Here is a 27,839-nt window from a genome sequence, read left to right as displayed (position 1 = left end):
CAGTGGAATGTTATCATGGTGGGAATCTCCCAATTAATGATAATAGCAAATGAACTTTCAATGGAACCGAGCAAAGTGCAGCAGTGAGAGAACACGAACTACCAGTGCAGCGGTGATGGAACAAGGACTGACATGCAACAACCTGACCCCACGCACACCGCCGCACCGAAGGACCCTTACAAGAGATGAAATCCAAAGTCATGGACTAAATGAACTCAATGGACATTTCACAGGCATTCTACAGGGGTGTTCCATAAACTAGTGGAATGATAAATGAAAATCTGTATCTATATATATATATATATATATTGTTAAAGGATAAGAAGATGGATAAGGATTATTGAAGTTGTACTGAATAGTATGGGACCTGAGCCTGATGTCAATGATATGGAATAAGGGGTGGATACTGTCATGGTTTCAGCTGGGATAGAGTTAATTTTCTTCACTCTAGCTGGTATAGTGCTGTGCTTTGAAATTAGCATGGAAAAAAAACCTGTTGAGATAACACACAGATGTTTAGGCTGTTGCTGGGCAGCGCTGATACTAGTCAAGGACATGTCTGGCCTCCCATGCTCTGCTGGGTGCACAAGAAGCCGGGAGGGGAGGGGGCACAGCTAAGAGAGTGGATTCAAACTGACCAAAGGGATATTCCATATCATGTAACGTCATGCCCAGTATGCTAGCTGGGAGGGGCTGGCCGGGGGAGGGAGGGAGCAATCGCGGCTCGGGGACGGGCAGCGTCGGTCGGCGGGTGGTGAGCGGTTGTATCGTTCGTGTTTCTGCGTTTTTGTTCCCTGTTTTCCCTTTCCTTCCTTTTCCCTTTTATTATATTAACATTACTGTCATTATTATCATAATCATTTATCATCATCATTCTATTGTAGTTATTAAACTGTGCTTATCTCAACCCACAAGTTCTTTTGCTCGTCCGATTCTCTTCCCCATCCCACAGGGGTGGGGGGGGGTGAGCGAGCGACTGCGTGGTGTTCAGTTGCCAGCTGAGGCTGAACCACGACACTTGGGAGGTGCTGCTGGGCTGCAGGATGCCCTCCAGCAGGGCAAAGCTCTCCCAGGGCATCTCTGTGTCATGCGAGAGCCCCATGGGGAAGGTGCCTCGCGGCTACAGCCATGGAAATGCTGCTGGGTGGCTGTGAGTGGGCAGCTGTAATGAGCCCTCTGTGTCCCTGGCTGGGAGGGCAGAGCTGAGATCTCCTCAGGTACAATGGGGTTTGGAGGGGTTTGGAGATCTGCACTAAGGGACAGTCCCTTTGCCTCTTGGGACCCACAAGATTTCCCCTGCAGTGCAGCAGAAATGCCAGGGGTTTCTGCACCTAAAGCACCCCTCAGCTGTGGTGGGGCAACTGCAACAGAAGACACAAAACACAATCCTCTCAGCTCTGCTCTGCACTCAGGTGAGTTGGGAGCGACAATGCTGAAAAGCTATTTGATATCAGGAGTCAATTTATACTGAGATCACCCCCCGTTCCTATTTACCTGTTGCTGTAGGGCTGGGATGACTCCTGCAGAGCCCACAGCAGAGCCTCCTGCTCCCTGGGGCACTCTCCCTCCGCCAGCACCAACCTGAGCTCACTAAAGGTCTCCCTGAGAAGTGAAAGGCAGTTGGGGGCGTTTCTGTAAGAAACACAACAGGTTTTTTCTCAAAGAAATCTGTCCTAACTTCTCACTTCCTTTACCTCCCTGTTCAGTGCTCCACACCCAGATGCAGCAGATGTCCAACAGCAGCTCCATCACCCTGTTCCTCCTCCTGGCGTTCACAGACACGCGGGAGCTGCAGCTCCTGCACTTCTGGCTCTCCCTGGCCATCTACCTGGCTGCCCTCCTGGGCAACGGGCTCATCGTCACCGCCATCGCCTGCGACCACCGCCTCCACACCCCCATGTACTTCTTCCTCCTCAACCTCTCCCTCCTCGACCTGGGCTCCATCTCCACCACTCTCCCCAAATCCATGGCCAATTCCCTCGGGGACACCAGGGACATCTCCTACATGGGATGTGCTGCACAAGCCTTTCTATTTGTCTTTTTGATGTCAGCAGAGTTTTTTCTCCTCACGGTGATGGCCTACGACCGCTACGTGGCCATCTGCACACCCCTGCACTACGGGACCCTGCTGGGCAGCAGGGCTTGTGCCCACATGGCAGCAGCTGCCTGGGCCGGTGGGTTTCTCAATGCTCTGCTGCACACGGCCAGTACATTTTCACTCCCCCTCTGCCATGGCAATGCCCTGGGGCAGTTCTTCTGTGAAATCCCCCAGATCCTCAAGCTCTCCTGCTCAGACACCTACCTCAGGGAAGTCGGGATTCTTGTCGTTAGTGCCTGTTTAGTGTTTGGCTGTTTTGTTTTCATCCTTTTCTCCTATGTGCAGATCTTCAGGGCTGTGCTGAGGCTCCCCTCTGAGCAGGGACGGCACAAAGCCTTTTCCACGTGCCTCCCTCACCTGGCCGTGGTCTCCCTGTATATTGGCACTGGCACATTTGCCTACCTGAAGCCCCCCTCCATCTCCTCCCCACCCCTGGACCTGGTGGTGGCAGTGCTGTACTCGGTGGTGCCTCCAGCAGTGAACCCCCTCATCTACAGCATGAGGAACCAGGAGCTCAAGCAGCCCATTAAGCAAGTGATTTCATGGATATTTGTCACTATCAATAAACTTTCCATCACTCTCCAAAAATGACATTTAGTGTATCCCAATGAAGACCTTTACTTTGTTTACTGATTTATTTTTTTTTAGCTCTACCTGTTCTATTATTTATTGTTGTTACGTTCCTACATAATCGATTGTATTCATCTTACCCTCCTTATAAATGAACCTATCCCTGTCTATTACCTCAAACCTGTATTGATGTTTTTTGTAACGCCTTTTCAGAGCTGACACTCTCACAGCATCTCTGTAAGAAAATGATGCCTCCATCAGGCAGGACCTCAAGATTTGGCTGTTCTTCCAAAGCTGATGTCAACAACAGGCCCAGGAATTTCCCCCCAAAGGGCCTGAGCAGAAAGCTCATCGTCACCTTGGTGGCTGTTAGAGATCAAGGGTTGGGTTTAGGACACATCCCTTGATGTCAATTGACAGAGGAGGCGGTGCATGCTCACTGAGACACTGCCATACTGCGCCGTCCCAGCGCGCGGCAGGGCACAGGCATCCTCCAGGAGAGGAATGTGGAGCTGCCTGCAGCGCCCGCAACACGTGCCACATGGACCGTGTCACTGCCTGGAGCCCCACAAAGTGAGAGATCGCCCAAGGGGCAGTCAACCATAGGGAAAGCACTAAATCAACGTGCAAGACACAAAATTATCTTTCTTAATGCGGTAGGTATGATGGAAATGTTGAGAAGATTAAAAAAAACCAAAGCAACAAGGAAATAGAATGAAAGATGTAGAGAGGAGGAAGTGTCCTCTTGCAACTTGAAGCTTCAGACACTGTTGATGTTGCTATCCTCCTTGCTTTGTTCTGTCTTGTTTTAATATCCTGATCTGTGGGGGGATTTCGTGTACTGCCTTTGTTTGCAAAGGCAAGTGATCCCAGGATTGGGCTGGGATGCAGTTACAGGGACACGGGCACGTGGTGCCAGTGTAGGTGCCCTGGGACCCTCTGCCCAGGCTCCAGCTGCCACTTCCGAGGGCCTCTTGTCTCCAGCAGGTCCCCTGTGACAGCTGCCAGTGCCAGGCATGGGCTGCAGAGACACTGGCTCCTCCAGAGGCAGCGCTGGACACTCACAGTCAGACAGCGGAGCGCTGCCTGGAAACCAGAGAATTTCTGACACGTGTTTCAAAGGATGAGCACGACCGCCTCAGCTGAAACAGCTGAATACTTGCAATGAAATGTCAGTGTTTCCCCATGGTTTCTCGAAATGAGGAGTTTTCAGGATGTGCATTAATAGCAAGAGCAGAGCTATTGACCTTCCACTAGACTTGCATTGTCAGTGCTCTGTCTATTAGGCTGTGCATTTCATCTCCCTCATCTTTCACGCATTCCCACCTGTCCTACCTAAACTGACCACGTCTGACATCACCTTTCCAGCAGCCCATCTGCACAGAAACGCTTGCAATTGCTCTCCAGATTTCCCTTCCCCTCACTCTTTGCTCATTCAGGCACCTCTCAAATACACAGTTGCTGCTTTGAGCAGAAGGGAGTTAAAGGCTGCCTGTTGTTCCATAGTCTTTCTAAATGTGTCTTTACCCAACTCTTTAATTGTGTTTTTTTATCATATCTTTTCTGTCAAAAACATTTCCTGCATGATTTTGCCTTGTGGAAGGTGAACCTCATTTGTGGCAGGTTTTACTTGGCATACAATTGAGGGGTGGGTTTTACTTCAATGGTGAACCTTATCGGTTTTACTTTGTTTGTTCAAAAAATAAGAACCATCCCCCTTTGCCTGTGTGCAGCCAGTTCTCAAAGGAAAGCAGGTGGGAGCTGGTACGAAGGAGCTGCAACACCCAGCTGCAGAGACCAGTGGAGCAGTCTGATGTAAGGAAAAGCAGCACAAGACGCAGGTGCCTGACGAGAGACATGCTGGGGCTGGGGAGGTGTGGTGGGAGGTTGTCCTTACTGTGTCAGACCTGAAGGGACAGCTTCTCTGACCAGTCCAGGTCTCCCTAGGAGAGACCCTGGGTCAGTATCTATTGGAGAGTGCTGCCATTGCCTCTTCTCTAAACTGAAAAATATTAATCTACACCCTTTAAAATAAAAAGTCCTTTTTATTAGAAGCTCCTTGAAACCTTTCTCCATAAGTCACCAGGAAACTTCTCTAATTAACTGTACAAGACTTGAAGAAAATTAGAGGAAGAAATAGAGCTCGTTTGGGCTTTCTTTCTTTTAATGAGCCCCATCGCGTCTTTGGTGCCGAGTCCTTCAACCTTGGGACTGAGAGGAGATTGCGCAAACCTTTCCTTAAGTTAAAGTCAGAAAAAAACCCTGAAGTGTCTTGAAGCAGGACTGAGTCCCTCTGAGGAGGGGCATTGCTGAGAAAGGCTCCCCAGGGACTCGTTAGGGCAGATAACTGGAAGCCGTGACTCCAGGGAGGCCAAGGTAATGTGCCGGCAGCTCGGATGCTGGGGAAACCCTGGCTTTGCCTCATGAAGCAGAAAGGCCAAGCTCTGAGCCCCAGCCCCGGGGAAGGCAGACCCTGTCCCTCACACAGCGCTCAGGGCCCTTCCTGGGGCAGGGGGCTGTGGGGTGTGTGATGGTGAGTGAAGGACAAGGGTACGGCAGTGCCCAGCCTCACTGGGGTGTGCGAGGAGGCGAGGAGGCCCCCGTGCCTGAGGACAACGTGTCTCCTCATAGGCCTTGCTGGCAGAGACACTTGCCAGAGCCACCGGGACAAAGCCTTGGGTTCTCCTGCCAGCTTCCAGCCTTGCCAGTGCTCTTTGCCTTCTCTACCAGAGCTTGTCCTGTGCTGTCCCACAGCCGATGCTTCTTCCCTGCACACTGGAGACACCCCCCTCACTTCCCACCTTGCTCTCACCTGCCATTGCCATACAGTCACTGACGTCTGTCTGTCCTCATGCTCTGTTCTGTGAGACACAGAGACGGACTGATCCCATCCTCCTTCGGGAGGACTTCATGTACCACAGCACGACCCTTTGAGGGACATCTCTTCCCCCTCATGGCCACTTCCCACCTCCCAGGCTGCCCTGCGTGGCAGTGCTGCTCTCTCCTGCTCTTCCCTCCCTCCAAGGAAAGCTCCACCACTGGGAAACCACCCTTCAAGCAGGCGTCCCAGCGCGGCAGCCTTCCCGTGGCCTTTCCCCTGAGCACCAGAAGTAACCTCACCGTCATCCCCGCAGGCTGCCGCCCTTCAGCTTCTCCATAGACACGGCCAAGCTGCGTGCCTGCTGCTGCCCCATCAGGCCCCCGGGCAGCAGAGACACGACACCCAGAACAGAAGCCCCCTTCGTGCAGTGAGCCCGGCTCCTTCGGCAGAGGGGATCTCACGGTCGCTGTGCCAGCCAGGTGCCTCCTGCCGGCCTCTCGGAGACGCTGGCAGGTGTCAGCTTACAAGCCCATACCCCAGCCATGGGTCAAGGGCTGACCCACCGGCTCTTTCAGAAAGAAGTGACCTCACAGTCCCTTTCCCAGCCACGGTCCTGCTCTTGGCCTGTCACCTCCAGAGGCACAAGTGACCTCACAGACCCCTTCACAGCCTTTGGCTTCCTCCTGGATTGGGAGTTCCCGAGACACAACTGACCACACAAGATGTACCCAACCGTCACCCTCCTTGTGGCCCTGTAGCCCAGGACCTGAGCAGATAAAAGTAAGCTTGGTTCATCAAATTTATCAGAGGGATTTCCTACCAATACTTTGAGTGGAAAAAGGTTCCTCAGAGGAACTGCTGTATTTATACTGGTGCGATTTATATCACTAGTTCTGGCTCTCTAATCTTTCTTCTTCCTCTGTTTCTTCTGTCTTCAAACAGCTCTCCCAAGACAAGACAGTCATTGAATGTGAGTATTACTGGGGTTGGAAAGATACCTGAATGCCATTGTGCTGGGTGTCGCTCAGATGGAGTCACGTTCTCCAATAACAGCCCATATACTGCTGTGCTACATACTCCTGGCTAGAACAGTGTTGATCACACTAGAGTTGACTATGTGAGATGGATCAAGGTCTTCCTGTAACTTGGCATCATCCACAAGGAGTTGAAAATGTGTTTTGTCCCATCATACAGAGGGATACTAAAAAGGTTCCACATGGGGGTCAAGGGCTGGTCACTGAGGGAAGCAACCAGTAAGTGTCTGCCAGGAGGACTTTGTACCATGGATGATATTTGACCCTCATCATTCAGCCAACTTCCCACCCACCACATACTCCACTTCTTCAGTCCAGCTGTCAACAAGCTGTCAAGTGTGTCCCTGCCCCCATCCTTTCTGCCCCACAGGCTGTAGGTGAGAGGATTGAGCAGGGGCGGGGATGGTGTTGGAAAAGGGCATCGTCAGACTGTCTCGGGGGGCTGTTCTGGGCATCACTTAGACAACGATGAGAGAGGCTGTAGAAAAGAGTGGCACTAGCGAGGTGAGAGGAGCAGGCGGAGAAGGCCGCCTGCGTGCCCAGCTGGGCAGGAGGGCTGCCCCAGGGTGGCAGCGCTGGTGCACACAAGGGATGCCGGCGTGAACAGAAACTGGGAGACTGGGCCTAAGCACCAGGTTCTGAAAGCAGAGAGCAGGAGTGTCATGGTTTCACTGCAGGAGAGTTCCAGCACTGGGGCAAAAACCACAGAAAAAATGGTCCAGTACATCAGGGCAACAAACCTTCATCCAGCCCAGGCACTCTGCAGCCCCTCGTGCCAAACTTGCTCCCCAGCACGGCAGGAGGGAATTGGCCCAGGGGCTCCTCAGGCAGCTCCTGCTGCCCCAGGGACAGGGCAGCCTGCCCCAACCGGGCACCTGCACCAAAGGATGTCTCTCTCCATGCCTCACGGGCACACACACAGTGCCCTGCTCCTCTCCCAGCACATCCCATCTCCCCACAAGATGCCTTTTCCCAGCTAAGCACACCTGTGCTGGCCTGGCCGCCCATTCCTGCACCCTGCCCCCATACTCCCCACAGCCCCGAGCTGGCGGTGCTGCTCTGCAGAGAAAGTGGGCTGTGGTTCACTGAGGGTAAGACAAATCACCCACCAGGCTCCTTTCCCTGCCCCTGCTGTGTCCCCTGGGCTTGCTGAGCTCCTGTTTGCCACTTCACACCCAGATCTAGAGTGTTGTTTCTGGGCGACACCGTGCTGGACAGGCTGGTGCTCGGTGGGGTCCATTCACTGCCAAGTCCCTGGCACACGCTGTCCCTCCCTGCACATCCCCTCTGCTCTCCTGGCAGCTCCCAAGTCCCTCCAGAAAAGCATTCACCTGCCATCAGCCCTGTCACATGCTCCAGAGCCCCAGGAGGGTCAGTCAGAGACCATTCACCACCTGCATGGGTGCTGGCCACCAACAAGCACCACCTGAACCAGCCCGCAGTCCCTTGAAGGCCCTACTGGGACCATGACCTCATCACACTGAGCCCATGGAGAGCAAGCAAAACAATGAACCGATTCCTTGGGCATGCTCTTGAGAGCATTCTTGGGCCTGCTCTTGAGAGCAACTCTGGAAGAAGACATAAGCCTTCAGGTACTGCACTCAGGAGATGCCCTTTCCTGATGGAAACGGTGTTGTGGTGTTATGTGCCTTCCTGAACGCACAGCACTAGAACACAGCAGGACCGTGACCAATCTCCAAGAGCACTCAGGCCTTACACCCGCTCAGCAGCTCAGGAGGAGAGTGTGGACGTGGGAAGAGAGCAGCTCTGAAAAGACCAAGAGCTGCTGCTCCCTGGCAGTGCTGCTGTGCCAGGACTCTTTTCCCCCCACCTATGTCCACAGGCACGGCCCCTGCAGCTTCATAGAGGTCTCAGAGGAAGGGTCTTGCACAAAAAAGTTGATGCAGAGTCCTTTTTTTTTCTGTTTAAATACACAGAGAGCACAGTTCCTCATTTACACAATCTCTGGGTCAAATTCAACAGTAGACAGTGAATTAGAAGTGGGATAGATAATAAAACTTCATTGTGCACTTGCACACACCCCGAAAATATTTCAAGGTAAAATAGGCTTGTCATGAGTTCCATTCTGAGTGCTGTGGAGAAGGCAACAAGCAGTTTCTTGCACCTGAAAAACATCCATTGATCAGTTTCCCCACGGCATCCTTGAGCTCCTGGTTCCTCATGCTGTAGATGAGGGGGTTCACTGCTGGAGGCACCACCGAGTACAGCACTGCCAACACCAGGTCCAGGGATGGGGAGGAGATGGAGGGGGGCTTCAGGTAGGCAAATGTGCCAGTGCCAATATACAGGGAGACCACGGCCAGGTGAGGGAGGCACGTGGAAAAGGCTTTGTGCCGTCCCTGCTCAGAGGGGAGCCTCAGCACAGCCCTGAAGATCTGCACATAGGAGAAAAGGATGAAAACAAAACAGCCAAACACTAAACAGGCACTAACGACAAGAATCCCGACTTCCCTGAGGTAGGTGTCTGAGCAGGAGAGCTTGAGGATCTGGGGGATTTCACAGAAGAACTGCTCCAGGGCATTGCCATGGCAGAGGGGGAGTGAAAATGTACTGGCCGTGTGCAGCAGAGCATTGAGAAACCCACCGGCCCAGGCAGCTGCTGCCATGTGGGCACAAGCTCTGCTGCCCAGCAGGGTCCCGTAGTGCAGGGGTGTGCAGATGGCCACGTAGCGGTCGTAGGCCATGACCGTCAGGAGAAAAAATTCTGCTGACATTAAAAAGACAAATAGAAAGGCTTGTGCAGCACATCCCACGTAGGAGATGTCCCTGGTGTCCCCGAGGGAATTGGCCATGGATTTGGGGAGAGTGGTGGAGATGGAGCCCAGGTCGAGGAGGGAGAGGTTGAGGAGGAAGAAGTACATGGGGGTGTGGAGGCGGTGGTCGCAGGCGATGGCGGTGACGATGAGCCCGTTGCCCAGGAGGGCAGCCAGGTAGATGGCCAGGGAGAGCCAGAAGTGCAGGAGCTGCAGCTCCCGCGTCTCTGTGAACGCCAGGAGGAGGAACAGGGTGATGGAGCTGCTGTTGGACATCTGCTGCCTCTGGGTGTGGGTCCTATAGGAAAAGACAAAGACAAGTTAAGACAGGTTTCTCTGAGCAAAAACTATGCCATTTCTTTTAGATCCTCCCACTGTGTCTCGCAAAACTTTTTATACCTCTGGGGAAAGTTTCATTCAGGTCCCTGACTTGAGCCTCACTGTGTGCTGGCTGAGCAGCCAGGACTCTGTGTGTGGCCTCTCGAGGAGTCATCCCTGCCCTGCTGCACAGGGTACGTGGGAATGTGGCGGGGGAACAGGCTGGATATTCAGCATTTGTCAGACAAAACCACTCCAATCGCAGAAGGGCTTGTTCTCATCTGCACTCCCAGAGATAAAGAATGTGGGCAGCAGAAAGGAGTTTTAGAGCATTTTTTTCCTACCTGCACACCATGACTGGTTCTCTGAAGTCAGAAGTTCCTGCATTTCTGCCACGCTTGGAGTCACCGACTGTGAGACCTGCCTAAGGGGCAAAGGGATTCAGTGTGGCTCTGGGCAAAGTGATGGGGCTTGTTCCCAAGTGCCCTGCTCTTACATCTTTTGGTTTTGGAGGACAGTCTCACTCCTGTGGTACTTTGAAAAGAAACCAGACACTGCTGAGAGCAGAGGGATCACTAAATGTCTCACCTTTTCTTAATGTATCTCAGCAAGGTCTCAGCACCTGCTTCTATACAAAGACACACATGGTTCATTTCACAAACCCAACAGCATTTCCTCAGCTGTAGCATCTCTGCGCTTCTCCACGGGACATACAGGTAACACCAAGATGCTATAGGAAAGATTTGCATCCTGGAGGGCAGCTCAGAGCTTGGAAGGATACCCCAAGGAGATGCCCCAGTGTCCTGTTGAAGAGAGCTCAGTCACGGGTACACAGCGCGTTCCCCAGCCACACAGACTGCTTTGCCCACAGCCCCACAGTTAGAGAAGAGCTTGGGCACTTCATTCCCATGGAGACACTTGCATGGGAGGAATCTCAAGATCAGGGCCTGACTTGGCTGCTGCAACTCCCATGCCCTGAAGAGCCTGACAGCAAGAACTAGATAAGAGGAACAATATCACAGGTAGTGCAGAAACAAGGACGAATGCAGTGATGGTCTGGCTCAGAGAGGCAGTGGAGAGACAGCCGAGCACTCAGGGAAGCGTTACCCTCACCCAGCTGTGCACGCCAGCTCCCAGACATCAACATTGCCCTCCTTCCCACAGCATTTCTCATTTTAATTTCCTCTCATTCCCTGATCATACCCCTGCTGTCTGGACATTTTCCTCCTCAGAGGTGTTTGTCTGTGCCATGTCTTCTCCCTGTCAGCACTCACAGGCCCATCCCAACCTCTGTGCGCTCACCTTGGCCCTACAGAAACCTGCCTGTTTGCAGGGCACTGCCTGGGCACATCTTCCTCTTTGCAGGTGGGAAAGGGCAGGTCAGGACAGCCCTGGTGGGGCCAGCAGAGGTGATGCTGGTGCAGTCCAAAGGCAGAGGAGTGGCTGAAGGCACTTCAGGAGGCTCCCAGCAGACCTACTGCTCACTCAGAGTTACAGCTCAGGAGACTCAGTAGTTGTTCAAACATTACAGCTCCTATTCTATTTCTCCCATCTCCCCATCATCTCACCCTTCCCCAAGTAGGAAATTGAAAACAGACCCTGGAAAGCTCCTTCTCTTTACATCAAACCCTGCCTTGACCTTCCCCTTGAAAAGAGTCCTCCAGAGATGTCCTCATGGTGATGTGGAGCTGTGAGCAGCCCTGACCCACACAGCACCCGCTCAGCAGCAGCACAACCCAGCCCTGCCCCGCCGAGCACCGCTCCTTCCACCCACAGCCTGTCCCCACGGCCCCATGGGGAGCTCCCCGGGCAGGCTGAGCGCTGACCCTGGCATGGAGCAGAGTCCCTGCCGCAGCACAGAGTCCCCTGGGGTGCAGGGACCCTGCTCTGAAGGACAGCCCTGGGCAGCCCTGGGTGCGCACCCACCTTCATCCCACTGCAGCCATCCCTGGCAGAAGGGAGGAGGGGGCTGGCTTGCCCCGTCCCTCGGCTGGTGCAGCGGGAAGCCCTGCTCGGAAGCATGTCCTTCTCTGTGCTACAGAAATGCTGCGAGCCACCCTGCCAGTCCGTACCAGCCATGGGATGGGCAGGCTCTAGAAATGCCTCCAGGATTCTCATCCGCCTTGTCCTGCAGCCAGAGACTTACCGTGTCAAGGGTGGCGAAGATTTCTCCCCCAGGCAGCGCTCAGCATCCCCCCAGCCCAGGCTGCCTTTCCCCTCTCCCTGCCCGGCTCCTCTGCCCTCGGTGCCTGCAGGCAGTGCCCTCAGCCCTGCTGCGCTTGGCAGAGGAGCTGCTCCTGGGCAGAGCTGTCTCTCGGCAGCGCTGCCTCATTGCCAGCAGCTCCCTCCACGCCAGGAGCCCAGCCCAGCTCGGCAGCAGAGGAACAGCCCAAGGCAGCCCTTTCTCTGCCCCTCGGGGCTCCCTCCAGGTGTCCCTGGGGCTCCGGGGGAACCTGCTGTGAAACAGCCTGCAGGAATCCCTGATGCTCCCCCCCTCAGCTGGGGGGAGACACGGCTTTCCAGCACTGTTATTTCTCCTGTGAGGAAACGATTTGGGCACGACAATCACTTATATTGCCCCATCGTTAAACAGGACAGCAGGAAGGTGACAGGGAAGGATCTCCTTTCTCCAAACGGGCATGTGGTGTTCCATTGAAGAGCCAGAGCTGTGACATGGTTGCAGAGCTCAGCACAGCTCGTCTTCAAGGGCAGCACCTTCCAAACTCAGCAAGGGTCCAGTTCCAAACTCAGTCTGAACTCGAAAGGCAACTCAAGGGCACCGTAAGGAGTGTTTCCTACTTCAGGAACAGCTAAAGGAGAAGCAAAGACACTGTGTGGGCACTGCTGGATTTAGTAAGGGCAGGGGTAGAGAGATGTGAGATTCTCTGTGCCCTCTTTGCCTCAGCCTTCCCCAGCAAGGTCTCCCGGCCTCTGGGACTCAGGGCAGGACTCTGGAGGAGATCAGGCAGCGGGGGATGGGATCAAGCCAGGGCTCACTTGAGCAAACGCAATCCTTCCCAGCCCATGGGACAGGAGGGGCAGCATCGCGGGGAGCTGAGTGAGCAGGCCAGTGTCCCAGGGAAGCCACTCCCCATTGTCTTCCAGTGGCCGTGGAGCCTGAGGGAGCTCCCTGAGCATGGGGAAAACGCAAACGTCGCGTGCACCTTTCCCCAGTGCCCAAAGGATGTGCAGAGGAGCGAAAGGCCGTGCCCCAGACCGTGTTCTCTTGGATCCCACTGCTGGCTGACTGAAGGAGAAGGTGACTGGGTTTACTCAGGTTGGCTTGTCTGTCACCATCCTCTCTGCTCGTGGTCTGTCACCATCCTCTTTGTTACCAACCACATGGTATCCAGGAAAGATTCAGCCAAGGTCCTGCTCCTAAAGTGGATGTAGACTCGACAGTGTCACAGGCCAGGGACTGCCTCGGCGGGTAGTAGCTCTGCAGGGAAGGGTCTGCAGGGCTTTGGGTTCCATTAGGCAAGAGATGAGCCATCAGCAAAGGTGGCCAACAGCACCCTGGGCTGTAGGAGCGCTAGCACGGCCAGGGGAAGTGATTATCTCCCTCTGCTCAGCGCTTGTTACACCACACCCAGAGGACTTGCCCAGGTTTTGGTTCTACACAGTGTCAGAGAGACATGGGCGAGCTGGAGGGACACAGAAGTTCATTGGAGGGCCACAGAGGTGGCCACGGCTGGAGCACTTGTCCTCTTAGGAGAGGCCAAAGGAGCAGCGCTTGTACACCCTGGAGCATGGAGGCTTTGCGGGGAGGATGTACTAGGCTTGCATCGCCTGTGGTGAGGCTTCCAAGAAGACACTGTGGTGCAAGGCAGGAGCACAGGAGGCAACGAGCTGAAACACGAGTGGCTCAGGGTCAATATAGGGAGAAACTGCTGCAATGTGAGGGCAGTCAGAGATGGGAAGCCGTTTCCCGGAGAGTGTGCGCTGCCTCCATCCCTGGAAGTTTCAAAGACCCATCTGGATGAAACCATGAGAAAGCTGGTGTGATCCTGCTTCAAGTAGGATGTTTCCTACAGATATCTAGGAAGGTGCCTTCCAGCCTGAATGAGGCTCTCATTCCTCCCCGTGGCGAGTAATTGTGTTGCCATTAAATGGTAACAGCTAGAAAGGAGAGGGAAAGTGCTGTTCTAAAAACTTCATGCCAGAACATAATACGGAGAAACAACTGTCTTGTCAAGGAAGAATGTATGGGAGGCATAACGTTAAAGAAATAAAGTTTACTGTCATCAAGAAGAAGAAGAAATTATTTGAGAGCATAGTACTGCTGCTGGATTTACTAAACGTAGAAACAAGGCAAATTAAATGGCATGTTGACCCCAGCTGGCCGCTAAGCCCCTCCCCAGCTGCTCGCTCACTCCCCCTGAGCGGGGTGGGGGAGAGCATTGGAAAGTCATAAAAAATCAAGGGTCAGAACAAGGAATTTGCCTCAGGTTGCTTTCCTTCCTCGGCCTTTGCTGAGGGGACTGAATAACCTCCTCTTTTGATAGAGCCAGAGAATGGTTTGGGTTGGAAGGGACCTTAAAGATCATCTAGTTCCAAACCCCTGCCATGGGCAGGGAAGGATGAATCTGTCCCTGGGTGGGATCAAGCCACCAGCCTTTCAGTTAACAGCCAAATACGCTGGCCAATGGCACCACAGAGACTCCCAAAGTGAGCTGTGTAGTGCTTCCCATCGGCTGGCAGATGCTCGGCCATTTCCAGGGAAGCAGGGCTTTGTCACGTGTAATGGTGACTTGGGAAGAGAAACACCATCACCCTGAATGTCCACCCTGCTTTCCCTGACCCCCGGACCTCCCCTCCCACGCCATTTCTGGGAGCAGCCCTGTCTCGTTCCCCGCCCACTGCAGACCAACCACCTGCAGTACAGTGCTGGGCACCAAACGCACTCCTCCTGCAGCCTTGCACAAGCGCTCCGACCTCAAAGAGCACGGAGGTGCCTCGGGGAGGTCCTCCCCTCACCAAGGTGAGCTGCCTCAGCTGGTGAGTTTAGGATGCATGAGTGGGGACTGGAGAAACAGGGACATCCCTTGAGGATGAGATGGAAAGCCTTGAGAGCTTCTTAGCTCCTCAGTTAGTCATTAGGTAGTGATTGGCAGTGCCTACGGATGCAAGAGGCGGGTGGAGGGAACTCTAGCAAGATCAAGGTGTTGGTTGAGGGTTTTAGCAAATAGGATCATAGAACCATAGAATCAATAAGATTGGAAAAGACCTCTAGGATCATCAGATTGAACCATCAGCCCAACACTACCATGTCTGCTAAACCATGCCCTGAACTGCCACATCTACACATTGTTTGAACACCTTCAGGGATGGCGACTCCACCACCTCTCTGGGCAGCCTCTTCCAATATCTGACCACTCTTTCAGCAAAGAAAGTTTTCCTAATACCCAATTTAAATCTGCCCTGATGCATCTTGAAGCCGTTTCCTCTCGTTCTACACTAGTAACCTGAATGACCAACCCCCACCTCACTACAACCTCCTGTCAGGTACTTGTAGAGAGCGATAAGGTCTCCCCTCTGCCTCCTCTCCTCCAGGCCAAACAACCCCAGGTCCCTCAACCTCTCCTCATATGACCTGCTTGCTCTCCAGACCCTTCCCCAGATCCGCTGCCCTTCTCTGGACACACTTCAGCACCTCAGTGTCCTTCTTGCACTGAGGGGCCCAAAACTGAACACAATATGCAAGGTGTGACCTCACCAGTGCCGAGCACAGGGGCACCATCCCTGCCCCGATCCTGCTGGCCACATTATTCCTGATACCAGCCCGGGTGCTGTTGGCCTCCTTGGCCACCTGGGCACTCCTCAGGCTGCAGGCAAGGCTTCCCTCGGGCAAGGAGGAGCTCTGGGCACGTGGAAGCATCAGCAGGGCAAACATAAGATCTGTTTCTTCTTGAAATGCTCTTTCATTCTCTGATGCCTGCTCTTATTTGCTCATTTCCATTTCTTTCTCCTGTTGCAGAAGACTGGAGGAACGAGAGCGCCTTTCTGGGAGAGCTGGTGTTTGGGGGTGGAGATACCGCTGAACTTTCCTGTGACAGCCAAGGCTCTCCTGTGTCTCTTTTCTGGTTTAAAGACGGTATCGGGACTCGTCCATCCTCCCGCATCACCCCCAAGTGCCCCCGGGTCCTCGAGCAAAAGCAGTGCCACGAATGGGTTTGCCTTTGCCTGAGGCAGGAAGAACCCAGACTGTTTTCCCAGAGGCTGGTGCGTGACAGGGGGTGTGATACACCCGCTCCGTGCCGTGCCCTTTGGCCCAGGTGTCTGTGAGGGTGTTTCAGAAATGAGTCCCGTTGTCTGACTCAGTTCTCTCTGGGGTGCCATGTCGCCACAGCACTTGTTTTTCGAGCCCCAGGAGAGTGATCCGGGCGGTGGCGTGGGGCACGGGGTATGTTTCCCGCCAGCCGGGCGTTGCTTCCACCACTGTAAGCACATGGCGCTTGCCTTGGCGGCTCTGTGGGAGTGTGATATAGTCCATTGCCGGGCCTGCCCATATCTGTATTTCAGCCATGGTCCACGTCCGATGCTTCCCCACAAGGCGACAGGACCCATCAGTGAGCAGGGCACACTGCTGCTCATTTTCTGGCAGTTTGTTCCACAGTGGGGCCTCTTCAGCACGTGGCACCCCCTCCTCTGGGGATATTCCAAGGTCTTTGCCCTCTGCCCAGTCCATGGTCACTTCCAGGATTCCTGGGCGACTGGGGTTTCCTATTCAAGCCCGCTGGGTGATCACTGCGACCCATTTACTCCATGTAGCACCATTCTGTGCTAATCCCACCTGGCACAGCTTGTGGTTCTCCCGAGTGCGGGGGGCTTTGAAGAGCTCTTGGCGCACAACGGGCACCCAGCCTCTGTTCGCACCATACCCGATCGTCGCTCATGGGCTCTTCCCTGAGCCTGTCACACACCTCCCTCCTGCATCCTTCTCTCCCTGCCCATTAACATTACAATTGCAGCGTCAAACTACCAGCAATCAGGCTTTCACTAATAACTCACGGCCTAGTCTGGGTTTAAACCAAGTTCAAGAGCAAGGCACACCACACCCATGGCTGCTGTGAGATGAGCCTGCTCTTGAACCACGCTGGGTGATGCACAGCCCAGGAGTGAGTGACCTGAACCAACAGGCACATCAGGCACCGTCACCTGCATTTTTCCCTCTACCTCACGTATGGGTCACCCACACAGCTCAGTGCATTGGAAACGCTTTTTATTTGAGGAACAGCTGTAATTCAGAAGGAACCGCAGAACATTTCTCTCCGAGCATCTCAAAGGCACTCGTTATCGTGACTGCTTTGGTGAGAACAGCATTCCTGCGATGGAAACCTGCAAGTTTTGCACAGAAGACAAAAGTACCAACAACATAAGAAACAAATGCAAACTTACTACGAGAAATTCTATTATTTTATAGCATTTGCCGACTGGCCTAGACTAAGAGGTTACAAGCATTGCCTAACAACTCACAAGAGGCTATGGGCTGGCTTCTGCCTGGAGCTTGCTTCTTCCCCACCAGAAGCTAGTTATGGTTGGTTACATGGGAAGGGATGAAATTGCAGCAAATAAATGGAGTGCGCTGACAACCCTGAGAGTCATCTTCCATGAGAAGGGGTTCTGATGGGGGATTAAACTACTTAGTTATCTGCGGCCTTATTTGCACGCCGGGCATGTCCTTATAGTACGATCTGCCCAAGGCCTTGGTCTTTTCTCATGGCAAAAGGACAGCAGAGAAGGGCAGTAACTGACCTTCATTGCCCTCAAGGCCAAATATACCAGAACTGAGGTTGATTTGGCCACACCACCTGTAGGAAAATCATCTGACAGCTACTGGCCTCTTTCCTGCTCTTTATCATTCTGCCTATTTTTAAGTAAATAAGGCAGAAAAATGTTAGCAAGTGGGAAAAGGTTACTATTTGATCACACAATCAAGTCTAGCAAGATCCATACACCAATAGCTTGATGGTAATCAGGGTTTTAGTTTTAGCCATCTTAAATTCTCTGAACACATTTACCATAATATAAACACATGTATTTTGCATAGCAAACATTATCATAACAGAAAAACTCTCTCTCAACGAAGTTTCTGCTCATTTCCTACCCATAACTCTCTAACTTTGGCCAACACACGACTGCTGAAAGGTGCCCTTGGATCCACATTTCCTGCATTAGCTGGTTTTGTTACTGTCGAGATTGGCTTTGGTCTTGCAGCTGTAAAGCACGAGGGAAAAACGATCAGCCTTGTGCAATCAAAGCGATGGTGAGTTGTGCGTTATATTCCCCCCCTAAAAATTACCTTCTCTTGGTCCGGACGAAGGCAGATGGTAAGGCTTGGCTCTCTCTACAGCCAGCTGCCTCTGACCTCTAGGAAGGGTCTTGCCGTGCTGGGCTGAGAGAGAATTTCTGGCAACTGCTCTCTGTCTCCAGCGAGGAGCACGATCGTTCTGGTGAACAAAAAGCGTAAAGCAAGAAGTTTCACCCTGTATATTTAGCCAAGCGGAAGGAAGACTAGAATAATAGCAGAACCTACAACTTTAAGCTAAAACCATGCCGGCACCCTGCAGAACCTCATTCTGACACGCTTGTCAGCACCCACAAGCTTCACATGGCTGACAAAACAGCAGCCTTTCCCTTGTTTTTCCTGAAACGCCACTGCCCCAGGTGACTGAATCTCCAGGGCAGCGGCGGGTTACGTTGGACAAGAGGAAGTGAGGATTAAAATGAGGAAGAGAAAGCTGCCTACACACCCCTTCCCCCGGGATGGAAGCTTTCAAACGCAGGACCTCAACCTTCCAGAACCACCCCACAAGTTTGCTTCCCTGGGAAACTATGGTTCTGGAAAGCAGCAGATGGATCACAGAACCACAACAGAAGTTCACATAACACAGAATTTGACCTGCCTATTTTGAGACTCAGAAGTTAGGTAAGAATTTCTGTCCTAAAAGTGGTAAACCGAAAGCTGTGGAATTGCAGACCTCACGCTATAGCTTGAGGAAATAATAAAAAGAACAACCCGTAATGTAAATGTTGCCTGTGGGTTGGCACCCAGAGCTGCGTGTGAGATACCAGAGATGACATACAACACACTCTTCATTCCACAGTGACCCAAACAACTTCCAATCATCCGAACCCTACATAACGTACGTCCCTGAATATCTGAATGGTAAGAGTGGCTGACAGGAAAGATACTTATTGTGCTGGTTTTGGATGAGAAGGGGTTAATTCTCCTCACCGTGGGGGGCGGCTGCCTTTCCAGCTTCCCGCGCTCTGCCGCGTGGCGGGGGGGCGGGGCTGGGAGGGGCGGGGCCATGGTGGGGCGGCTGACCCAGACTAGCCAATGGCAGGTTCATTCCATACCATGTGACACCATGACCAGTATATTGAGGGCGGGCAGTGGCAGCGCAGAGGCGGCGCGGCGTCGGGTCGGTGGGCGGCTGCGGCGCGTGTGGTTTGTTTCGGCGGTTCCTTCCCCCTCTCCCCTCCCTTCCCCCCTCCCGCGGGGCTTTGCGCCTCTCGTTGTTCTCCTTTACATTGCATTTCTACTGTTGTTTCTTTTAATTTTAATTATTAAACTGTTCTTATCCCAACCCACGAGCGTTACCCTTCTGATTCTCTCCCCCATCTAACAGTGGGGCAGTGAGTGAGCGACGGTGTGGGGCTGAGCTGCCGGCTAAACCACGACACTTATTTAATCCTCAGACACACACAAACTATTTGACGTGGAGTCAACAACAGCCTGGAACACAGAATTTCCAACTTCACAGGGTCGCTTTGGAGAAGTGAAATTTTTTGTTCAACTTTTAAGTTCAGCTGTAACGAAAGGTGCAGATGCTTATTGCAAGTATTTCAAAGAAGGGTGTGATAAAGAAAGCAGGATTCTTATTGAGCACTGTTAAATCTAGTTAGTAACCCCTAAGAGAACCTTGCACACTTGGCCAGGACTTTTACGCTTACCATGAGATGAACGTTCATCGCCTGGTTCAGCTGTGGGGCTGCCATACAGTTGGCACGCTGCAGATGCTGGACTAAAAGAATCTCATGAATCCGTAAAAATTTCTCCAAACACTTCTATGAGAAATAACACATTTGAAAACTTATATGATGACCCTGCCTCTTCTCTTGGCAAAGAGGGGGTTCAGATTTTCCTCTTGCCCACACTTACTTGTTCAGAGTCTGTGAAAGGCAGCCTCAGGAAGTCTCCCACTAGTCCCAGCTCCCGACAGATGTCATACATGTCTTTTAATAGCTCTTCCTCCTTTAACTGAGTGGTGTGTTCCTGCAGCAGAGCCCAAGCCTCCGCCATGCACCTGCAGTTAATTTTGTGAGATGTAAAGGCATATTAATGGTATCACCAAAAAGATGCCCCCCAGATATTGTGCTCAAAGTTCAAAGGAAGTGTAGGGGATTGTGATTTCTAGTGTTTGTTCTCCACCTCTCACAGTATTTGAGTGCCAAAATGGTGGCAGATATTTCTTTACCTATTGGACAACAGCACAGTGAGGAAAAGCCGCACTTCGCTACAGCTGGAGGCCGAGAGCATCATCACCTGCGTGTATCTGAGGGCTCGCCTATGCTCTCCTTGGCACATGAGGGACTGAAGAATTCGCACGTCTTGCCACGACACAGGTTTGGTTGCAGTTGGTTCAAGCAGCAGGGCCAGGGAGCTCTGCAGAAGGTAGAGATCAGGTTTCTTAAGATATAGAGACACACACGCGCACAACAAAACGATTCAAAAGTGTCTTCAGTAAGGGTGAATCTCTGTTGAATAAACTTAGATGGTGACTAATGAAGGGCTTGGTACCGGACAGGTAAATATAAATGCTGAAGTGTCTGCAGAAAAAAATATTCCGTGAGCCGTACAGAACAAAGGGAGTCCTTTGACAGGAGTGATTCACACCTGGCCAGGATAACCAAATCTCCGTAGGCAAACATCACCTCTCGTAAAGACAAGTCATTCTCCCAGGCAAACAGGTTATATTAACATTGTGACGGGCAAAGAACAACCTTCAGCATCAGAGGGAACATGAATTAGATTGAAAAGTCACTTTTGCGGTCTTCTGTCTCAAGTCTTGCTGCCAGGATGGCAGTTTGAATAGTTAAAGTCCCCAAACCACTGCTTTTGAGAAAGTGCTCGACTGCTCTGCTGAGAACAACCTGAACAGACGGCTTTGGCAAGTCACACGTCAAGCATTAACGCTGACTTCTTCATTGTCTTAATCCATTTCCTCTCAACGTAATTAAAACCAAACTGCAGATCATCACGTATTGCTGAAGGTGCTGCTGAAGCAGCATTACAAAAGAAGCTTCCCATGTTTTATCACCTGGTATCAGCTAAGCACCAGGGTTTTTACATCATTTGATAGATCATAGCATTGTATTGCAATGTGTGCCCAACTAAACTGTCACATGCTTACTTCATAGTCCTTGTGGTCTAGAAGCCAAAATCCTTGGATACGCTTAACAAGGCCCGAAGGGATGGCAAAGGCAGCTGCGAAGGAGTCGACGGAAGGTTCTGTTTTGTTCGGAAAGGGATGCGTGATGTCTAGCAGCAAGTAAATTGTCTGATATCAAGTATCTAATTAAGGCTAATAGATTTGCAAGACCAACAATTTATCACATGAAATAACATTATTACTATTGTTAATAGAATATTAATAGATACTAAAAGGAAATAAGAATATCATAGTGGTAGGACGCAGAAAATACTCATGTATTAGTCTTGCCATTTCATGCTGTTGCAACCTGAAGATAGTCAGGCCCTAACAACAAAATTGCATTCTGAATAAATAACCAGAAAGACAGACTCTCTGATTTCTCTAAGGCATTCAGAAAGGTTGCCTTTCGATATTTAAACAGTTCCGTTGGAAACACAGGCTCCCTCTTTAGCCACTGGAGCCACCAGCTGGACATTCAAAACACGAGAACGGCCAATGCTTGATTATTAAAGCAAACAAATTCTACAGCTGGTTTCTTCCCTCCTTTCCAGCGTATATAAAACAAGTGAAATTAGGGTGTCCTTACAGCACAGCTTAGCTCTGCATGATTAAAACTGGATTTAAACCAGTATGTGGATCACTCATCGGCAGTGTCACTTTCTCTTTCTGACAGCTGTTTTGGGGGGTCTGTTCTCATCAGAGAGCTCCGGGGTGCAACAGCTTTAAAGCCCCTGCTCTCTAGGCTCCCCTCTCGGGTCAGGCAACACACAACCAAAGCAACACAGTGTATTGCGGCAGCTTAAAAGTTCAGTTTCTGCCCAATGACTTTTCCCTTCTCTCTCTCTATTATTCTGTGTGCCCGCACTTGTAACAGCACAAAAGCAAGCCCTCTTAGCTGTGCTGGAAAATGGATGATTTCAGCAACATCAGGTCCTGGTACACCGCTGTCAGAAATCCTTTTGCTCTGAAGCAGCACATTCTAGTGCATCGCTCGAGGAAGCAGCTGTTTGCTACAGCTGTGGGTGCTTCAAAAATGAAAAACAGTTTACATTTTGAGACAATCTAGGGGAGCTTTCTACCTTTAACATTGCTTAGTAAACCTGTTTTCTCACATCAGAAAAGACTTTGCAACAAAACATTTTAAACATTCCTAAACAATCCACAGTACAAAGAAATCCAACAATGCTTCTGTCTGCGACTTAATTCTTAACTACACGTGTTCATCCGCAGTGTGTTTGAAGCACAAATTAGAAAATGCATCGAACGCGTAGGTGACAGACAGTTCAGACCCCTGATGCGCGTATACTGGAGGTGTGACAGAAATAACTCCAAGGGATACGATTGCATGTTTGTGGCTTTCTTCAACGCCTTCTAGCAAATAGAGCTCCAGCAGTGCCTGGAATGAAAAGGTAGAAGCTTTTTAAAGGTCCTCTCTTTGAGAAATCATTGGCTTTGGGGGAGGGCTGGGCTGGGGCTGGGGTTTGTGGTGGTGGTGGTTGTTTTCAGGGAACACAACACTCACCCGTAAACTAGGAGGTGGGTATTTCCCCGTTCCTCCTTCCTCTCTCTGCCACAACTTCTCAACTTGGTCTCCTAACTGGGAAACCATCCCATCGATCATCAGGCAGTCAGAGTCCCGTTTGCCTCTGGAACAAAACGTAGCGAGGATTTGACAGAGGAAAACACTAATTGCGGCCTCTCGGTGTCACAGATTTCCTCCAGCCAAAACAAACCCAGCTAAAGCTCCCACGACTCCAAGAAAGGAACAAACAGACAAAGGCACGATCGTGACTTGAAATAGACTGGAAAGAAATTTCGGAGTCAGGTGAAAGGTGCTCATTAGATCCTAGTGAATTATTAAAGGAGCTCCAAATAGGAATCCAAAAAGCTCCCTTATTAAGGGGAAAGTTGCAGCGACCTTTTAGTTTTCAGTTTTTCTTTTGTGCCGCATTACTTGTAATACAAGGGCAGTGTGAGCAAAGCTACCCCAAACCTCACGCCCCCAGCGGGAGCGTTCCCACGCACAGCGGTGAGACCCCAGCACGGCAATGTCAGGCTTTGGTCTCAGCACCTCGCTTCTGTTACTGAAAAACAGTCACGGTCAGAAAGCTGAGCCCGCAGCTGAATTCTGGTATCCCCTGAAGCAGCACGTTTGCGCCTCTGCACGTGCCATCACAGTGACGGAGGGCTGGCCTGTGAAACACTGCATTCCTCAGAAGCCCATCGCAGGCTCCTGCGGGCTGCGACGCCAGCCTTTCATTTCCCGAGGAGGACGAGCAGAAGCAGCACGCTGGAGGTGGTGCTTCTAAGGAGCCCGTGAGCCTGTACGAGAGTTACCTGAGAAGGACGCGCAGGAAGAGGAGCTTGAAAGCCAGCGCCTGACATAGAGCAGCTTCCACCTGGACTCCTCCTGCTGCACCTTGCTCACGGTGCCACAGCCACGGCTACTTGAGGACTTTCTTTAGGTTACAGAACAGTTGCCAAAGAAAAATCTGTTCTCACCTAACCCAAGGCACATCACCATTATGCTCGTGAGCCAGCCCAGGAAAGGGAGCTCCCGTGAGGAAGGGGCTTTTATCCAGTCGCCAGGAGAGCACTGGCCGTGCCAGCTGCATGTGACTCTGCCCATCTCCTTCAACGACACCGCGGTGCTTGGGAGTGGGAGATTTGGGCCAATCCCCTTATCGCCATCTATCACTGGTCATTCAGAGAGATTATTTTTGCTTTGTTTTTTGTTTGTTTCTAAAACACGCTTTCTTCTGTGCCCAGAACAATTGCTCTGCAAAGGCCGTGCCTTGCTGACCTGGCCGTGACTGATCCTGTCCTCACCACACGACCTTTTCCAGTGGTAACAAATGACACAGAATTGCCAATGAATTACGTGCGCCTCAAAACAATGATGATACCAACAAAGGGCACTAAGCAGAGGTATATATCAACATTTCAACATGGGAAAGGAACCTCTCTGTTCAGCAGGACACACGCATCACTCCAGTCAAGAGTGTTGCCAGCAAATGCATGAAGCGTAGCAAATACAGCTGCTGATGGAAAAGCCACTCGCTGCCGCTTCTGAATTTGCAGTGGAACTGCTCTAGAGCTTTCCTGCACGTCCTACCTTGATAAACGCTCCAGTTGCTGTCGATGACCAGCGTAGTAGCTCCGAATCAGAGGATAATTGTAGAAAGGTCTAGAGAAACGCATCTCATCACCTACAGGCAATAAATAAGAAGTAAGTTAAAGAAGTCATATCACATTTTCAACCTACAGTTTTTGACTAAAAAGACAGAAGAACACACAAGCTAAGCATCAAAAGCACAGGCAAGCCTCCGACTTTGAAAGAAGCCCAGCCTCCTTCTGCCTTTGCTAAAAGAGACCTACGACACAGGAGTCAATTCCTCCTTGTCCTAAGTGCCATTTCAAGCTTACAGGTGATGTAGCATCCAGAACATGTAGTGTCAGCTGAAGTTCACTCTAAAAAACACCCCAGTTCTCAAAGGGAATGGGTTTTTAAACATGTCATGTGAACATGCGTAAGGCAGTTAATGCTGACAATAGGATTTATAACCCATCCAAATGATGAACTATTTCCAAGGTGTATTTTTTCCTCAAACAATCCGTAAAAAGTTCAAAACACGCACGTCAGGCTTTTACTGTAAAATCAAGCATTCCCGTGTTGGTGCTTTAGGAGTTACTTGTTTACAATCCCAAGGATTTCAAGCTGTGGGCACGAGCAACTCCCTCCCTCAGAGGCTTAGTGCTGTTTCTGAGAAACACCCCGGAAAGAAACTGCTTCCATCATTCTACACGACGTAGTTGAAAAAACAGTGAAATCTCAATTTCAGCAGCAGAACTTCAGCATCTGCTGTCACTGAACGGGCACGACTTGGTATTGATGAAGCCTTGACAAAACCATGGGGAAGCAGGTGTTCATAGGAAGCACTGACTGCTACAGACGCGTGACAGTTTAGGCTTACCTGAGCCCTCGGGCAGGAGGCGGGACCCACAGAACCAGAGGACCACTCGTGCATACAAAGCTGCGAGGCTGGTCACCGCCAGCTTATTTGTCAAGTCTGCAAAACATGAAAAGAAGCTTAAGAGGACTGTTGGTGTGCAATTTCTTTTGTTTTTTATAAAGGTCCCCTCATTGCACTAAAGAGAAAGTAGAAAAATAACATGGTAGAAATCTTTGCCTGTGCATTTTTCACTCCCTATCACGTCCTTCTCTGAAGTAAAAGCCCACAATCACAAGCAACCCTTACAAAGAAGAAGATTCACTAAAGGTTTAATAAAAAAATGTGAAGTTGGAACTACTAAATCCACTCATGGATAAGGCACCTGTTCTTCACGTAGCAGAGACGTTTACTCTAGCAAAGGGATTTTCTCTGTTCTCCTCAATATGCCAGGAACAAGTTCTAATAGAAACAGCTACAGAAACTCATGCAACTCACTTCACATGTTACTCATTTAGGCTTCCTCTCTGATTTTAGTCATTTCCAATCCAATATTTGCATGCAATCACGCACTGCTAGCTGACAATCAAAGGGAGTATTTGTCACAGTGCCACATCCCGTTGCTGTAATTTCAAGCCGGGTGCTTGCACAGCTCCTTGCTGACCGCAGCCTCCCCACCCACTCGCACCAGCTCCCCAACAAACTCTTGCCCTGAGCTCAACGCGCGGTAAGTGGCAGCCCCAACCCCTCCCAGTTAAGCCCCTTCTCCCCGCTACATCTGACTTTCTGCCAATCAGCAAAACCAACAGAAGCTCCTCTTTCCACAATTACAGCCCCAGCATCGTTCCAAATCTTCATAAGACATACCAGAGAGTTAGAAATACTGTGACAAACCTTCTCCGGCGAGCTCTTGTGCCTCTGTTAGAAAACAGTTCAAGACTGTGCTAAGGTTGCTCAAAAGCAACTGGCGGTGCTGCAGAGCCTGTAACCTCTGCGGGTCAGTGGAGCTGCAGGAGCCGTCAAACAGCGCAACACCTTTTCAAGAACAGGTATGAAATCGTTAGCCTACAGAGCCATTGCAGAGTTTCAAAGTGCACTTCCAGATCTGCGGGCAAGACCATCTACCAGCAGATCACTGAATGAGCTCAACTGGAAAGACTGACTCTAGGTTTGCAGCATGGCTGCACTAGTACTCACAGATTTGCTCAAATTCGTCTTTTGTATAGATCACTCGGCTCCACGTCCAGTCAAGGGCAAACTGTAAATTAGCAGCAGAACTTGGCTGCTCTTTAAAAAGAGAGAACAAAAAAGAAATGAATCAAGAATTCCAAATGAAGAAACCATGCAACATAAAAAAACCATAACAAGTCTTACCTTTAGATGTCCAAAGCTTAATGCAGCCAGTCAGAAGCCCTACAGAACCTGTCTGGGCAGCAGCTGACAAGACCGCGTCTAACTGCTCCTCCTAAAAGTAACAGGCGAAATCAAAGGAGAATCCCACCTGCTGTCAACATCCGAACCACCAACAGTAAGTGCTTGTTTCTAACCCTACACTCACTCAGGCATCACAGGCTGGGCTGCTTGTTGCTGTGAGGAGCACATGGAATTTTTCCCCTGACACGTCAACTTCCCAAAGGCTAATTCTAATCTTTATTTGCATGCCTCTGCATTATCCTCTCAATTTACTGCGTTCCAATTAACTATTCCCAGCAACGTGCCCTGCTTATACCCACGGCACATGGGGTGCAGAGAAGTTTGCCATCAGGAATGCGCGAAGGGGACAGAACAAACAGAACTCTGCAACGTTTGCATGGAAGCAGTGAAGCCAAGATCAAGCAGCTTTCCAGGCTATGAAGACATGAAGGAGTTACGACACCCCAAACATTAAGTTGTCATTTCCCAAAATGACAGAAAAGAAGTGAAACATTGATGTTCTAATAGGTTTCAGGTTTAGGCGCTTCAAACACTGTGTTCTAATGCCGTGGCGATCCTTCAGAAGGGCAAAGCACAGGCAGGCACAGACGTGCACTGTTAAGGAGTAGCTTAGTGCAGCTGGTGTTGTGGTACTTCTTCCAGGTGAAATGAACATAGAAACATAGAATCATAGAATCCTTAAGGTTGGAAAAGCCCTCTAGGATCAATGAGTGCAACTGTCAACCCAACACTACCATGTCTCCTAAATCAGGCCCTCAAGTGCCACGTCTACGTGTCTTTTCAATACCTCCAGGGATGGTGAGTCCCCCACCTCTCTGGGCAGCCTCTTCCAAGGCCTGACCACTCTTGCAGTGAAGGCATTTTCCCTAATATCCAACCTAAACCTCCCCTGATGCAGCTCGAAGCCGTTTCCTCTCGTTCTATCGCTAGTGACCTGGGAGAAGAGACCAACCCCCACCTCACAACAGCCTCCTGTCAGGCAGCTGCAGGGAGCGATAAGGTCTCCCCTCAGCCTCCTCTCCTCCAGGCCAAACAACCCCAGGTCCCTCAACCTCTCCTCATGAGACCTGTTCTCCAGACCCTTCCCCAGCTTTGTTGCCCTTCTTTGGACACGCACCGGCAACTCTATGTCCTTCTTGTCCCGAGGGGCCCAAGACTGAGCCCTCATCAAATTGTCCTTTTTAGGGCTTTTGCTTTTTGTTTGCTTCTTTCTTTGGCTTTTTAAGCACATTCACAAGTATCTTTCCCTTCTAAATAAAATCATCACATTCAAAGCCATTTCTACACGTTCAAATACACACATCAGATTTCCATCTTTTTCTGAAAACCAGTCTCAGACAAGGAAACACACCGAGTACGACTTACGGTGGCAAACAAAACCCCAAACCAACCTTCTTGT

The 27,839-nt window shown here is 51.0% G+C and overlaps 2 protein-coding genes across 2 annotated transcripts; one reads left to right on the top strand and one right to left on the bottom strand.

The window, feature by feature from the left end:
• Positions 1-1,729: 1,729 nt before the first annotated feature.
• LOC135311455 (olfactory receptor 14C36-like) lies at positions 1,730-2,925 on the top strand. Its single transcript, XM_064440580.1, has one exon. The coding sequence runs from the start codon at positions 1,730-1,732 to the stop codon at positions 2,687-2,689; it is 960 nt and encodes a 319-aa protein (XP_064296650.1). The 3' UTR covers positions 2,690-2,925.
• A 5,670-nt stretch (positions 2,926-8,595) lies between these two features.
• On the bottom strand, positions 8,596-9,573 carry LOC135311458 (olfactory receptor 14A16-like). Its single transcript, XM_064440584.1, has one exon. It carries the CDS (start codon positions 9,571-9,573, stop codon positions 8,596-8,598), a length of 978 nt encoding a protein of 325 aa, XP_064296654.1.
• Between the last annotated feature and the right edge of the window lie 18,266 nt (positions 9,574-27,839).

Source organism: Phalacrocorax carbo, unplaced genomic scaffold (genome assembly GCF_963921805.1).
Source record: "Phalacrocorax carbo unplaced genomic scaffold, bPhaCar2.1 SCAFFOLD_73, whole genome shotgun sequence".
Taxonomy (NCBI): Eukaryota; Metazoa; Chordata; class Aves; order Suliformes; family Phalacrocoracidae; genus Phalacrocorax; species Phalacrocorax carbo.
Note: the sequence above shows the minus strand (reverse complement) of the source record. Positions and strands in the feature narration are given on the sequence as shown.

Bases quoted from the DNA above. Each gene is read 5' to 3' on its own strand.
- LOC135311455 (XM_064440580.1), top strand. From the start codon at position 1,730: ATGTCCAACAGCAGCTCCATCACCCTGTTCCTCCTCCTGGCGTTCACA.
- LOC135311458 (XM_064440584.1), bottom strand. From the start codon at position 9,573: ATGTCCAACAGCAGCTCCATCACCCTGTTCCTCCTCCTGGCGTTCACA.